Source organism: Microtus ochrogaster, unplaced genomic scaffold (genome assembly GCF_000317375.1).
Source record: "Microtus ochrogaster isolate Prairie Vole_2 unplaced genomic scaffold, MicOch1.0 UNK15, whole genome shotgun sequence".
Classification (NCBI taxonomy): domain Eukaryota; kingdom Metazoa; phylum Chordata; class Mammalia; order Rodentia; family Cricetidae; genus Microtus; species Microtus ochrogaster.
Window position 1 is genome coordinate 1,073,593 of NW_004949113.1, and position 15,590 is coordinate 1,089,182.

Here is a 15,590-nt window from a genome sequence, read left to right on the forward strand (position 1 = left end):
TAATAAATAAATAAATATTTAAAAAAAAACAAAAACGGCAAACTAGCAGGTTGATGGTTGTACATGCCTTAAATCCTAGCACTCGGGAGGCAGAGGCAGGTGGATCTTAGTGAGTTCAAGATCAACCTGGTCTACAAAGTGAGTTCCAGGGTAGCCAGGGCTGTGACACACAGAGAAACCCTGTCTCAAAAAAACAAACAGAAAAAAAAAAAAACTAAAAAACAACAACAACAAAAAACTAAAAAGAAGGTGACATAGTCCAGCAGTACCTGGGAGGCTGAGGAACAGTATACTCATGAGTTCTCAGCCAGCCTGGGCAAAATAGTGGGACCCTGTTTTTAAAATGTGAGGTCTTGGGTCTGAGGCGATAGCTCAAGTCCATAAAGTGCCTGCCGTGCAAGTATGAGGGCTCGAGTTCAGTTCCCTGCAATCATCTGAGTTGGCAATGGTGCCCGTGTGTAACCCCAACACAGGGTGGAGGCAGCCGATGTGTGGAGTTCACTGGAGAGCCAGCCTAGTTGACTGGTGAGCTTTACGTTCAATGAGACACTTTATTTCAGAGAACAAGGCAGAGACTGATTGAGGAAGACACCAAATACCATCTCTGGTTTCCACCTGTACACATGCACGCTCGTGCGCACACGCACACTCACACACACTCACATGCTCAGCCAATCCAAGTGCTTGCTACTCTTTCAGAGAACCTGAGTTTGGCTCTTTGCACCTTTGCCAAGTAGCTTACCACTGCCTATTAATCTAGTTCCAGGGGATCCGATGCCCTCTTCTAGGACACCTACACCCATGTGCACCCACACACACAAATAATAATAATGATAAGAAACAACAAGAAGTCTGAGGATGGAGTTCAGCAGCAGAGCACTCACACAAGGCTCTGGGCTCCGCGCTACCACGTGGAGAAAGAACTATCGCACTGATGGGGAAACTGAGACGCTGAGTGTGAGACCAAGGCCACCCGCCGCCCCTGGCCAGCCCAGCGCCAAGCTCTGGCTGCAGCTCACCTCGGACGTGTCGTCTTGCTCAGGCGTGTTGGAGCCCCCGCTGTCCTGCTCTTCCAGGCGGACCACATCTAGAATGAGGTGGGTGTGAGCCGCTGCCCCACTGCTCGGCCCGCCCCCTCAGGCCCCTTGCACACCTGGAAAGGGGTCCCGGGTGAGGCCCAACTGTCGGATGATGTAGCGGGGGATGTCAGTTTTGACCAGGTGGCCCTCCTTGGCGTGTCCCTCGGCTGCCTCCAGCAGGTGGTAGAACTCTTCCGGGTTGAATTCCTGGGGCAGAGATGGATGGACTTAGCTTGCTGTGCCCGCCGAGGGCCCCCCCATCCCCCACAGCCCTCCAGCAGCCCCTCACCAGGCACTCCAGAAGTCTTGCAGGGCGAGAGATGATGATTAGCAGTTTCTTCACCAGCTGAGTGACAAAGGCCACCTCCAGGCTCTCAGAGCGTTCGTAGGCCTGCAGGGAAGGAAGTGAGGGAATGGGGCTCACGGGTCAACTGCTCAGCCAGGCCTCGTTCTCAGACCCGGCTCCCCAGGCTCTGGGGCTGCACAGAGCCCGCAATGCTGTTACTGTCCCGATTCCAGAAGAGAGCTGGGGGTGCAAGCCCAGCTCTGCTCTACGCAGCAAGAGAGACCCTGTCCAAAGGGATGGCTATTTTGTGTATGTGTGAGGTACAAGGGTGTAGGAATGTGTGTACCATGGTGTGTGGCACACGTGGAGGCCAGAGGACATCTTTGGGGAGTAGGGCTGTCTCCTACTGTGGGTTCAGGGGGTTACCAGCCCTACCATTCTTCCAAGACTACGTTTATTAAAGTGAGTGGGGCAGACATCTTGGAACTTCAGATGTGGGTCAGTGGGTGAGGAGGGCCTGCTTACCTGGGCTTTACCCTCAACACACACACACTGGGGTGGGGGTGGCAGTCAGGGAAATGGCTCAGCAGGTTATAGTACTTGCTGTGCAAGTCTTATAGCCTGAGTTTGGTTCCTAGAACCATGACAGAAGTGACTCCCACAAGTTGTCCTCTTGTGTGTCCCCCATAAAAATAATAGGTAAAATTTAAAATTAAAATGAGGGGCTGGAGATGGCCCCACAGTTAAGAGCAGTGGCTACTCTTGCAGAGAAGCCAGGCTTAATCCCCTGTACCCCCACAGCACCAACAACCTTCTGTAATTCCGGTTCCAAGGGATTGTGGCTTCCGTGGGCGATGCACATACATACTCATGCACAAACATACATGTAGGCCAAACACCCATATGCAGAAAATACAAAAACACATCTTTAAAAACAAAATAAAATAAAAAAATAAAAGGAAAGGAGTGAGCAACTCGCCGTCCTCGACTCCTGCTAGGCACAAGGTTAAATGGCATGGGAGCTGCAGAGCAAGCACTGGAGACAGGTCTAACACAAGCCTGCTGCTTCCTCCGCTCAGGGCACACTCCTTCTGGCTCTTTCCACAGAAGCCGTCTACTTATTATTCTTGTCCCAATTCCCATGTCACAGCCCCAGAGAGCATCCAGTCACTGTTTTGTTTCCCTCCTAGCCCTAAATGTCAGCTGATACCATGATCCTTGACCTGTTTCCATGGTTCCTGAACTGGCACTTGCACCACAGGAAGGCTGGGATACTTGTCTTCTGTGCCAGCCATGTCCCAGCACAGAGGAAGGGCTCAATAAGTGCCCTCCACGATCCTTGACTTGGATGGGATACTGTCTCGTCTGCTGTTATTCATATACCCACTAATTTATTAATTAATTCCCGCATTCATTCATAGGCAAGGTCTGCTATGGAGGGCAGGCTGGCCTGGAACTTGGGGTGCTCTTTTTGGTTTTTTTTTAAAGGCTTATTTATTTATTATCTATACAGTGTACTTCCTGCATGTCTGCCTGCACGCCAGAAGAGGGCACCAGATCTTATTACAGATGGTTGTGAGCCATCATGTGGTTGCTGGGAATTGAACTCAGGACCTTTGGAAGATCAGGCAATGCTCTTAACCACTGAGCCATCTCTCCATCCCCCACTTGAGATGCTCTTACCTAAGCTTCCCTAGTACTGATTGACAGGCATGTGATGCCACAGTAGGTTCACCCAATGGTGTGTGTGTGTGTGGTGCTAGGGACAGAACCTGGGGCTAACACATGTTAAGTGAACCCTTTGTCAACGAGCCATGCCCCCAGAGACACGTATGTAATATTTGTTGAGCATGTACTGTGAGTCAGACATTGGAGTAGGGAAACCAAGAAAGAAGACAAGTAAAGATATACAGAATGTGTTGTGTGTGCAGAGTTAGAAATTACACACAGCCTGGGTGTGGGGCTGCAGGTCTGTGACACCAGGAAGCCGAAACAGGAAGATGGCAAGTTCAAGGCCTGCATGGGTTATGCAGTGATTTGAAGGCCGGTCAGTGGGCAACTTAGTGCAAACTAGAGATGTATCTTAGTTGGTAGAGTGCTCCCCTAGCATACAAAGGCCCTGGGATGCATTCCAGCATCTCATAAATCGGAAGTGGTGGCATAAAACTGTAATCCAAACACTCAGAAGATGGAAGTTGGAGGTTCTGGAGTTCAAGGCTATCCTTGGCTACATAGTAAGGTGGGGGCCCGCCAGCATTACTTGATACCCTGTCTTGAACAAAAAGAAAAAGGAAACAAACAAATAGGGGCTGGAAATGTAGCTCAGTCATAGAGCACTTGTCTCAATTATTCTAGGCCACTGGGTCATGGGGTTCAATTCCCAGGGAGGGGTAATAGGGGAGGGTCTAGGCCATCGGAGAAGGTGACAATTGCTTAAACAACTAAAGGCCGCTAAGGAAATAAATTCCAGCTCCTCCATCGGACCTAGGGTGGGAACCACCTCCCAGCCTCCGCCTCCCGCTGCTCTCCCGGCTCCGCACACTTTGCGGGTGGAGGAACTGGGCAGGACCTGCCCGGCTCGTGGACAGGGTCTGAAGCCCTTGACACTCACATCCTGAAGCAGCTTCTCCAGATTTTCCTGCAGTTCGTAGAAGTAGACCGTGGTGATGAGCCCATCGCGGGACTTGGTAAGGCAGTCTCGAGCCAGTTCAATGATCTGGTGGTGGATGAAGCTGAGCACGCCGTCGGCCAGCGGCAGCACGCTGTCAGGTTCGTAGGCGCGGGCGAAGTCCCGCAGCTTCTCTTCCATTTGCGCAGTGGCCTGGGCAGCGGTACAAGGATGCAGGGAGAGCTTGGAGGCTGTGGTCACCGGAGCCTGCGCTGAGCACGCCGACCGCTAGGGGGAGCTCGGAGCCCAGGTGTGCCCGCGAGCTAGTTGATGGTCATGGGGTGTGGGGAGGGGGTCTCACCTTTGGGAACCGCTCCTTGTACACGTGGTTCATCATCACGATTTCGTTGTCGTAGGAGGAGGGGGAGCGGCCGGGACTGCAGGAAAAGAAGTTCCTCTTTCCGGCACCCTGTCTTTGTGCTGACTCCCCAAACCCCCCCTCGCTTCCCTCTATTTTTTTCCCAGGGCCGAAGATTCTTGGTCGTGCACCAAAACCCCATCCCTCTCAGGTGCCAGCGCACCTGAGACTCCGAGAGCGGGGCCGCACGGCGGGGGAGCGGCGGCCACCATCCTCGTCTGTGATGCTCTCGGTGCTGCCGAAGTGTTTGGACAGAAAGTGCAATTCGTCCACCGTGGGCTGGTAGGGGAGTTGATGAAGGCGCTCCTGGGAGGAGCAGGAGGACTAGAGTAGAAGGAGAGAGCGGGGAGTCAGAGCCGGCATTGGAGCAACCCAGCACTGGGGCTCCCTTCTGTGATCCCAGCGCTTCAGAGTTTGAGGCCAGCCTCGGTTACACTGAGTGAGACCCTATCTCAAAACACCAAGTGGATGAGGTGGGGTATTGCCGTGCCGAACCATCCCGTGGCGCTTAGCACATCATAGTATACTCTCAAGGCCTTCCACTAGACCACAAGATGCTGCCCTCCGGGTCTTGTCTCCTTGCCATCATCTCTTCCTGCTCTCCCCCTTGCCAGCTCTGTTCCATCCCCGCTGGTCCTGCTGATCCTTGCACGTGCTTCTGCCCCAGGGCCTTGGCATTAGCTGTTTTCCAAGCTTAGGCCATTCCTCTGTGAATCACTTGTTCTGCTCCAAGTTTTGGCTGCACAGTTAGCTTTCTTTCTCCTTCTTCCTTCCCTCCCTCCTTCCTTCTTGCTTTCTTTTGTGGTACTGGGGATCAAGCCCAGGCCCTCAGGCATGAAAGGCAAACATTTCACCAATACAGCTAATTTCCTCGGCAATTTGTTTCTTCTCTCTCTCTCTCTCTCTCTCTCTCTCTCTCTCTCTCTCTCTCTCTCAGAGGTCTCATTTAGCTCAGGCTGGCCTTGAGCTCCTGATGTTCCTGTCTCAGACTCTCCAGCTGGGATCGCAGGCCCATGTCACTTCAGTCAGCTACATGACACAGTGACCCTCCAACTTGTTGCTGTGCCATGTTTCCTGAGGCCTTCGGGAGTTGACCTATGCTGCTGGCCTCCTGAGCATCTCACCCCAACCCCTTCCCATTTAAGCTGACCCTTTGTCCTGGTGTCAACCACTTCTTCCAGGAAGCCTTGCTGTACACCCCTAGCCAAGTCATGTGATCACGTATTAACGTTTGCTAAACCTCACAGCAGTGGGGGAGTAAGAGAATCAGAGCTGTGTCTCCAAAGGGCATTGAAGGAGAGAGATTTGAGTGTCCAATGTGCAAGCAAATGGACTCTGGGTAGAAGCCATGGTAGCCTGACCTTGGCCAGGTAAAGACACTTGGGCACATCATGGATAACAAGAAATGAGTAGGTTGTTGGGAAAATGCAGTGAGAGCAGAGATGAGGCTCTGGGGGTGGATGGACAAATGGACACTCACGAAGGGCAGTGGAACCCAGCCTCTCAGTCCGTCTGGGAAGGGTGGTCTTCGTGTGGTCACTTCAGTCCCCACCCTCCCATCTGTCTCCCTCCACATACTCACTGAAACAGTTGAGCTGGGTGTGTTGGTGCCATAGCCAGAGGAAGGGAGCGAGGCAAGTGACCAGCGGCGTCCATCCGCCCTGGAACCCAAACAAGCTGCTCTGAGTTCTGCCAGGGGTCCTCTCACTCCTGGAGTGAGAACCAGCGTGGGGGTGGGGGATGGGGAGCCTCAGATACCTGAGGCTTTCAGGGAAAGATGGCATATTTAAGTCAGGTGCCATGGTCGTGGAGGAAGAATCCCTATCTTTGGGACTTCCCCAGAATCCTTCCTTGTTTGGTACTATCACCATATCAAAATACCCAACCCCCCAGCAGGGTGTGGTGGCGCAAGACTTTAATCCCAGGCACAGGTAAGCGGATCTCTGTGAGTTCGAGGCCAGCCTGGTCTAGTTCCAGAACAGCTAAAAGTGTTACACGAAGAAACCCTGTCTCAAAACACAACAAAACAAAAGGCCCCCCAGATTGGGCACAGAAGGATTGGGAAAAGCCCATTCAAAGGAAGCTAAGAATGTGGCTCAGCAGTAGAGAGCTTTCTTAGAACGTGCAAGATCTTGGGTTCAGTCTCCTGTACCCAAAAAATGGTAACAGCACAATAAAAAGAAGCTAAGATGAATAAATCACACCCTGGAATCCCAGTATCTAACTCCAGAGAACTCCCACAAGAAATTTCTCAGAGAAGACCCCTGGGCATCTTTTCAGAAAAAGGGCCCCCACCCTCTAACAGACCCAGTGACACAGTGACTTGGGTCGATACACGCTTGTTCCCACAATCGCTCTCATAGTATAACCAAAACCTCTCATGTTCTTATGCCTACTTTGGTCGAGTTCACAGACTAACATGATGACAATCCTAACACTCAGAAGGTGGAGGCTGGAGGATCAAAGTATTTTAGGTCAGCCTGGACTACCGAGTGAGCTTCAGGACAGCCAGGACTACAGAGAAACCCTGTCTCAAAACAAAACAAAACAGGGGCTGAAGCCGGGCGATGGTGGCGCACGCCTTTAATCCCAGCACTCGGGAGGCAGAGGCAGGCGGATCTCTGTGAGTTCGAGACCAGCCTGGTCTACAGAGCTTACAGAGCTAGTTCCAGGACAGGCTCCAAAGCCACAGAGAAACCCTGTCTCGAAAAAAACAAAAAAAAACCAGGGGCTGGAGAGATGACTCGGTGGTTGAGAACACTGACTGCTCTTCCAGAGGACCCTGGTTCAATTCCCAGCATCCACATGAAAGCTCGGGTCTGTCCGTGACTCCAGTTCCAGAGGACCTGAGACCCATGACAACCAACACACATAGTAAAAATAAACTTAAAAAAAAACCCCAGCACTTGTTGATCTTGCAAAAGACCCAGGTTCAATGCCCAGCACATACATGTTGGCTCACAGTTCCAGGGACTCGGGAATGAATCTATTTATTTATTTATTTATTTATTATGTATACAATATTCTGTCTTCATGTATGCCTGCAGGCCAGAAGAGGGCACCAGACCTCATTACAGATGGTTGTGAGCCATCATGTGGTTGCTGGGAATTGAACTCAGGACCTTTGGAAGAGCAGGCAATGCTCTTAACCGCTGAGTCATCTCTCCAGCCCATCAATCCTTCTGCTGAAGTCTGCAGGCGTGATGCATATACATACAGGCAGTCATATAAACAAAATACATGTCTTAAAAATTAAACAAAACAAAACAAAACAAAGGCCAGTGACATGGTTCAGTAGGGAAATGAGCTTGTTTTGAAAGCCTGGTGACCTGAGTTTGGTTTTTGGAACCCATGGTAGTTACAGCAGACCGAGTCCTGACAGTTGTCTGTCTTCCCCATGAGCACCACCACACATTCACACACACGTGAGTGTATGACACATGTACAGAAAGGAATACATGTAAATAAAAAAGTCAAGACTGGTAATGACTGTGCTCATTTTTAGTCCCAGCACTTGGGTGACAGAGGCAAGTGGGTCTCTGTGAGTTCAAGGCCACAAGGCCACAAGGTCTACAAAACCACTTAGGTCAAACAGGGCTATAGTAGTAAGATCCCATCTCAAAAGAGGGGTGGATTTGTTGGCAAACATGCAAAAACAGCTGCTCAAGATGTAGGAGAGGGGGCTGGAGAGATGGCTCAGAGGTTAAGAGCACTGACTGCTCTTCCAGAGGTCCTGAGTTCAATTCCCAGCAACCACATGGTGGCTCATAACCATCTATAATGAGATCTGGTGCCTCTTCTGGTGTGTATATGTTAACAGAACATTGTATGCATAATAAATAAATAAATATTAAACAAAAAAGATGTAGGAGAATCTTAGCAGCAGAGGTCAGTATCATCCTTGGGTACAGGGCAAGTTGTAGCCACCCTAAGCTATATGAGACCCTTTCCCAAACAAAACACATACAAAAATTCAGACTGTTGAGACTGGGTGTGGCAGCAGTTAAGAGTACTGTAATGGTTGCTCCTGCAGAGGACCCAGGTTCAGTTCCCAGCATCCACAAAGTGACTCCATGGTCCTACAGCTCCAGTTCCAGGAGATCTGGAGCCCTCTTTGGACCTCATAGGGCACCAGGCACTCAAGTGGCACACACACATAAAAAATAAATAAAATTTAAAAATCTTTTTAAAAATTTCAACCCTCAAGGCCAGCCTGTCTTCTAGCAATTTCCAGGACAGCCAAGGCTGCTGGAAACCCTGCCTTCAAAAAGAAAGAAAAACAGAAAGAAAATTCCAACTCTCAGCCAGGTGGTAGTGGCACAAGCTTTTAATCCTGGCACTCAGGAGGCAGAGGCGGGTGGATCTCTGTGAGTTTGAGGTCAGCCTGGTCTACAGAGTGGGTTCCAGGAGACAGGGAGACCCCGTCTCGAAAAACTAAAAAGAAAAGAGTAAATTCCAGCTCTCAGTCCCACACTCATCTCCTTGTTAAAGGCAGTTGTGAGCGTGCATAGCCCCATCCATTACCCAAACACTCTCACACACTAATGCACAAACACGGGCCAAAGCAGACACACACTGACATAGCGATATACACAAGGGAGCCGGGCTCACACTGACACACGTAGAGTTGCATACTGACTCACACACTCCGTGGTTTCCTCTCCATGCAGCTACACAGTCGAGACTTTCATTCACTGTCAGACAGTCAGACTCCCACACAGCTACACTCTCATCCAGTCACACTGATGCCCACACCCATTGATGCACACGGGCCAGAACTCCTATGTCACATATACACTCTGTCACAGACATACACTCTCAGCAGCAGGACCGCAAGCTCACCCAGGCACACTGGTACCCATGCACTGAAGCACACGGGCACATGCTCCCTCAGACACTCACACATATCCCACACCGCTGCACATGCCGCAGAGATACAGAGGTGGGGGTGTCCTCCTTTAGCATGCGTTTACAAACCTACAGCACACATGGATTTACATTCGAATGCATTTGCCCATCATTCACGCTTGCGTATGCCCACGCTGGCACCCGGATGGCCAGTACCATAGACACACACTCAAATAGGGTGGGCTCTGGCCTCTTTCTACACAGAACAAACCCAGCGTCGTGCTTGGCTCCCAGTTCCTTCAGCTAAGTTCTACAACTGTTGAGAGGGGCTCCCCGCCCTGTCCAGGAAGCCATTCTCTGTCCCCGTATCTCTCCCACAGCCTTCATCAGTCTTTGCAACGATCCCTATCCTTATCTTCCCTGCCTCACCCTCCCCTCATCACGCCAAGGTCAGAAATGAGGTGTCCTTCATCCCATATGTCCTGTTCCTTTCAGGTTCATAACCATGAAAATAGCTAAAGAAAAGGCGCCCCAACTTCCACTCCTGGCCCAAAGATTCCAATGACTCTAAGTTGCTCCTCAACAAGCAGGAAGTCTTTGCCCCTCCCCACTTCATTATGGTCCCCAAGAAGATTCATTTAAATCCACCGAGAACCTTGGAGGCAAAGGTAACATCTTACGTCTTGGAAGGTTGAGAAAATGCCTTAACCACCCTTCCCCCGCTGGAGGCACTGAGGCCCTAGATGGGCTCTGTGCAATGTGCGCTTGCGCACCTCATCTTGACAGCCCTGTTCTGTTGCTATGGAAACGCTCGGCCAAGCGCACAAGGCTTGGAGGAGGCCGACCCTGGGGCCCCTGAGTACAGCAGTTTCTCTCCACTGCAAAGGAGGACCCCTCCTCTCCATTCTGGATCACTGATTGGTTCCACCTTTTTATAAGCTCCACCTTGAATTCTAGTAGGACATTGAGGCCCTTCTACTGGTCCCCAGAGGCTACTCGGGTGCAATTAGGACAAGAACAGATGGTGGCCCAGACGGTGGATGGGGAGGATAGCACTGAGTTATGGGGCCCTCAGGGGAGGGACTCACCTTCGGGAGGAAGCGAACGAGAAGTGGGCAGGGGTATTGGGAGAGAAGTTGCGGGGGCTGTCCAGGGGACTGCTACCTGCAGGAGAAAGGAGGGCTTTAGGGTCTTTTGATCACCAAAATAAGTTGCTAGGGACAGCTCACCCTTCTAGTGTAGGCCCGTGCATGTATGGTCGACCACGCCCCTTTTGCAGTGGCCCCGACTCTCTCAACATTTTTGGGGGGTCTCTTTCACTGAACTCACCCAGGTGTCTGTCTATTCGGCCTCCTCTAAGACGGCTCCGCCCTTCAGCTCTGGCTCCTCCTTTCTGCTTCTATAACGTCCAACCCAGCTTCCTCTAAACTGGGTGCAACCCACTCCATCAATCCAGAATGGCCCCGCCCATAAGGAATGGCCACGCCCCGGTTGTGGCCCCGCCTCCTATGGTCTAAATCCTCACGTACCCAGGCTGCATCTTTGTCTCACCTAAGTGGCCTGGCAGCGGGGAGTGGGGTCGCGGCAGGGTCGGCGAAGTGCTTGTGAGGATGAGGCTTTTCCGGTTACTGGTGCGGCAACTGCCAGGGAAGGAGTGCAGGGATCAAGAGAGGCCCCAGACCCTGGAGTGTGAGCCTATGAAGTCACTCTTCCGGTTCAGATCCTCACTTCTCTTCCACGCCGCAGCCAGTGTGTGACACTTCCAGAGTAGAGCGCGACTCGTGTGCAGCTCTGTGAGGTCTGTGTCAATTATGGCCTGATAGCCATGGTGACACCACTGGTCCATCCTGAATGTCCGTGTCCTTGAGATGCCCATAACAGTCACAGTTCTATAGACACATGTGGCATCCACGGTATGAGACCCACACTGGTGTGTCATGTAGGCTATCTCGGTGACAACACATCTTTCTCTGTGTGTGGTGCAGTGAGAAACACAGCGTGTACATGACTGTGTGACTCCTGCATGGTGCATGACTTCCGCTGCAGGAGTGCAGTTGTTACCAGGGCAATCAGCACGAGGTACACTGGCTGTGTGTGTCCATCACGGTGTGTTCCCATCCCTGTGTGTGAATTTAGCACCCTGTGACACTGGGCACCTCCAAGCATGCAACGGTGTACCACATGGATACGAGCTATGTGACTGTGTGTGTCCTTGCCTCTGCAGAAGTCCCTATGTCTGTTTATCCTGGTGTCAATCTGACACAGCTGTTGTGACAGGGTTAGGTGCGTGGATGTGTCCTTTTGAAAAAGGGTCGTTTTTGGTGGGTGGTCTCGAATGTAGCATTTTACTAGGCGAGCACAGTGTGTGTGTGTATCTGTGTGTGACAACCGGAGGTGACCCTATTTGTCCATAGCTTTGACCTGTGGCTGGGTACATGTGGTGCCTCCCAGTGAGTGTATGGATTGTGTGTGTGTGTGTGTGTGTGTGTGTGTGTGTGGTCATGCTCTGTGTGACGCTGTGTCACTATTTTCAGTGTGAGGCTGTGTTCGACTTGGGAGGGTCCATGCAGTGATAGCGACCCCCCCCCTTCCTCCTAGCAGCTGCAGAAGAGAAGCCCCCAGTAGCTCTAGCCCCTTCCCTCTCAGCCGCAGTGACTGAGCATATTAGCTTGTCCAAGAGCACGCGGATGGGGGCGGGGGGAGGCCAGGCTGCGGCTATTGTTCTGAGGGTGCCAAGCCCCCCCTCCCCGCGGTTCCCTACCCCCACCGGGCGGCCTGGAGCCCACCATGTCTGCAAACAAAGGCGCTGCAACCCCCCGCCAGCTCGACCCCTGTCCCCAGCTCAGGCCTTTCTAGTCTCTACAGCAGCACGGCCCGCACCGCCCGCGTTCAACCCCATCCCCTGTGGGAGGGCACAGCGGACACCTCTGGCGCAGCTGGACAGCGAGCAGCATCCCGGCCCCGCCCTGCTGCAGCAGCCGGTGGGGCGGCTTCACCGGGAAGACCTGGATAGGGTCTCGGGGTGGGGGGTCTACCTCTTGGTGCGGCGGAACATGCTGCCGCCGGGGAAGGAGGGCATCGAGAAATTGGAAAGCGCGGTCCAGAGAGAGTCAGACATGACCCGGCGGCGGCGACATGGTGGCAGGTGCGGCAGCGGCAGCGCGGGGAGCGAGTGCGCTGGGCGGAGGCTAGAGCCGCAGAGGCGGCCAGGGGAGGGCGGGGGAGGGGAAGGCCCTGCTGCAGCGGCCAGTCGCGAGGGGGCGCTGCGGGGTGTTGCCGCGCGAGGCCCCGCCCGCGTGCACGCCTGGCGTCCCTACCTGGGGGTAGCATGCCGGTGCATCTTTCCCCCAAGGCTCACCTGCTGCTTTTCCGGGGCAGGGGCAAATCCTTCTGGAAGAAAAAGGGGTAAAAAATAATGGAGGTCAGCGTGGACATATGGCCATTGCCCAAATTGCAGCTCCGTTCACCTAAGGAGCAAGAGCGTCATCAGCATGGCCATGTCACCCTTGCCTTTCTCCTGATTCCCGGTGGCCAAAACAGGGTCAAGTGCACAAGAAATAGACCCAACTGGACATCTGGAAGCATGTTCATGCGAATAAAGTTTTGTTTGCTTTCTGACAAGACAGGATCTCACTCTAGCTCAGGATGGCTTGGAACTCACCCAGGCTGTCCTCCAACCAGAGATCCCACTGCCTCACGTCCAAAGTGCTCAGATCACAGTTGTGAGCCACCATGACAATATTTGTAAAACATTGTTCTTTGTTCTGGATAGGGTCTCATGTAGTCCAAGCTGGTCTTGAACTTGCTGTGTAGCTGATCTTCTGATCCTGTCGCTACACCTCCTCAGCACCGGCATACAGGCATGCTCCACCACACCCTGTATATGGTACTGAGTATCAAACCCAGGCCTTGGTGCACTTTCCCAGGTGAGCTATACCCTCAGTCATGAAAAATATTTCTTGAATTCCCAGAGGCTAACAAGCTTGATCGCTTGAGGTGGAATCCTAAGACCCACATTGTGGAAGGAGAGAACCCACTCCAAAAGAAAGCTGACACTGGCATCCACAAATAATTGCAAAGTTTCTCTCCCCAGGAATTTTTCCTGCTGCTGGTGGAGATACACACCTTTAATTCAGCACCCGGGGAGTAGAAGCAAGAGAATCTCTCTGAATTTGACTGGTCTACACATCTTGTTCCAGGCCAACCAGAGCTATACAGTGAGACCCTGTCTCAGGTAAATAAATACATACATTTCTTGAACATCGGGTCTTAATGCTGGACACTGGGAACGTGGCAGTTAATAAGAAAAATGATTGTCTGGCCTTTGGGAAAAGGCCTTTAGAAGCAATTGCTTGTCATTCTAGCTACACAGAAGGCTGAGGCAGGATGTTCTTGCAGTCAAGACTGTCCTGGACTCCATAACAAGATAATAGATGATGTCTTTTAAAATAATAACCCACAGATATTAAATAAGAGTAATATAGAAGCAATACTATAGTAGAGATGGCTCAGTGCTTAAAAACACTTTGTTGGGAGCTGGAGAGATGGCTCAGAGGTTAAGAGCACTGACTACTCTTCCAGAGGTCCTGAGTTCAATTTCCCAGCAACCACATGGTGGCTCACAGCCATCCATAATGAGATCTGGTGCCCTCTTCTGGCATGCAAGCATACATGGAAGCAATATTGTATACATAATAAATAAATAAATCTTAAAAAAAAAACCACTTTGTTGCTCTTGCAAAGGACTCACATGGTGCATACAAATGTCTGTAACTGCAGTTCCAGGGGAAATGATGCTACCATTTTCTGGCCTCTGTGGATACTGCACACACATCATGTACAGGCATACACACAGGCAAGATACACATACACATAAATAAAAATAGGGTTCATCATTATCCTTGGCTTCATAGCGAGTTCAAGACTACATACAGAGATCCTGACTCAAAAATAAATAAATAAAATAAAAGGAAAAAGTGGGTCAGGCTACCAAACCTGAGAACATGAGTTTGGTCCCTGGGACCTTCATGGCTTACAGAAGTTATTCTCTGATCTCCACATGTACCACATGTTCATTCAGGACAGGCACCCACCACCACACACAGGCACGCTCACACACACACACACACACACACACACACACACACACACTGAAATTTAAAAAGGAAGGAAGGGGCCGTCACAGAGGAACTGTGGAGAGAGCATCTAGGAGACTACAAGGATGAGAGCCTGGACAAAATATAGAACTTAGGTGTCTCAAGCATAAATGAAGAAATGAATGACTTCTATGTCTTGATAGCCCTGCCCCACTCGAGGCCTGCTCCCAGAGTTGGGGTAGCATAGTAAATGGGACTTTGAGAGGAGCCAAAATCTCTTTAATTAAAAAATTATATATATATATATGTATATATATACATATACATGTACACACAAATATTATATATATATATATATAAAATCCCAGCTATTGGTAGGCAGAATCAGGTGGATCTCTGAGTTCCAGGCTAAGCCACCCTGATCTATAGAGTTTCAGGACAGCCAGGACTACACAGAGAAATCCTGTCTCAAAAAAAAAGAAAAGAAAAAAAAGAAAAGAAGAAATGAGGGAATAAGGCTGGAGAGATGGCTCAGGAGCTAAGAGCAAGGACTGCTCTTTAGAGGTCCTGAGTTCAGTTCTTAGCAACCACATGGTACATGGTTGGTACAGAACAATCTTTGCATGAGGTAAATATGTATTACTCTCATTGGTTAATAAAGAGCTGACTGACTTATAACTAGGCAGAAAGAGACTGGGTGAGAACGCCAGACTAGGAGGACACTGAGAGTCTCCAATGTTGGGAGCCAGACACAGAGGAAGCAGGACTTTTAGAAAATAAGGTAACAAGCTGGGGCTTAGTGGTGTACACCTTTAATCCCAGCACCTGGGAGGCAGAGATGGGTGATTCTCTTTGAGTTTGAGGCCAGTCTGGTCTACCAAGTGAGTTCTAGTACAGCCAGGACTGTTACTCAGAGAAACCCTGTCTTGAAAAACAAACCAAACAAACAAAACAAAAGCAAAAACTAAACAAAACAATCAAAAAAGAAATAAAATGAGATAACAAGCCATAGACCACATGGTAGAACTTAGATAAGAAATATAGATTAATTTAAATTGTAAGAGCTAGTTAGTAACAAGCCTAAGCTAAGGACCAAGCATGAATACTTACATGAAAAGTTCACCTACAACATGGCTCACCACCATCTATAATAGGAGCTGATGCCCTCTTCTGGCATGTAGGTGTATTTGCAGAGCACTCAGATATAAAATATAAATAATTTAAATTTTTTTAAATACTCTCTGTTCTTTTTCTT

The 15,590-nt window shown here is 50.6% G+C and overlaps 1 protein-coding gene across 3 annotated transcripts in view; it reads right to left on the reverse strand.

Moving 5' to 3' along the window:
• Mast1 (microtubule associated serine/threonine kinase 1) overlaps positions 1–15,590 on the reverse strand; it is a 37,762-nt gene that overhangs the window by 17,585 nt on the left and 4,587 nt on the right. Inside the window, exons 2-11 of one of the 3 annotated variants that reach the window (XM_026789173.1) lie at positions 12,598–12,626; positions 10,791–10,879; positions 10,328–10,403; positions 5,974–6,052; positions 4,555–4,715; positions 4,335–4,410; positions 3,977–4,186; positions 1,369–1,470; positions 1,154–1,286; positions 1,020–1,087 (exon numbers count right to left, since the gene is read on the reverse strand). In XM_026789173.1, coding sequence (XP_026644974.1) covers positions 1,020–1,087; positions 1,154–1,286; positions 1,369–1,470; positions 3,977–4,186; positions 4,335–4,410; positions 4,555–4,715; positions 5,974–6,052; positions 10,328–10,403; positions 10,791–10,879; positions 12,598–12,626 — 1,023 coding nt within the window. Of the gene's footprint in view, positions 1–1,019; positions 1,088–1,153; positions 1,287–1,368; positions 1,471–3,976; positions 4,187–4,334; positions 4,411–4,554; positions 4,716–5,973; positions 6,053–10,327; positions 10,404–10,790; positions 10,880–12,274; positions 12,358–12,597; positions 12,630–15,590 lie in introns of those variants that run through there. The other 2 variants (XM_013353725.2, XM_005366981.2) reach the window with 2 other exon arrangements.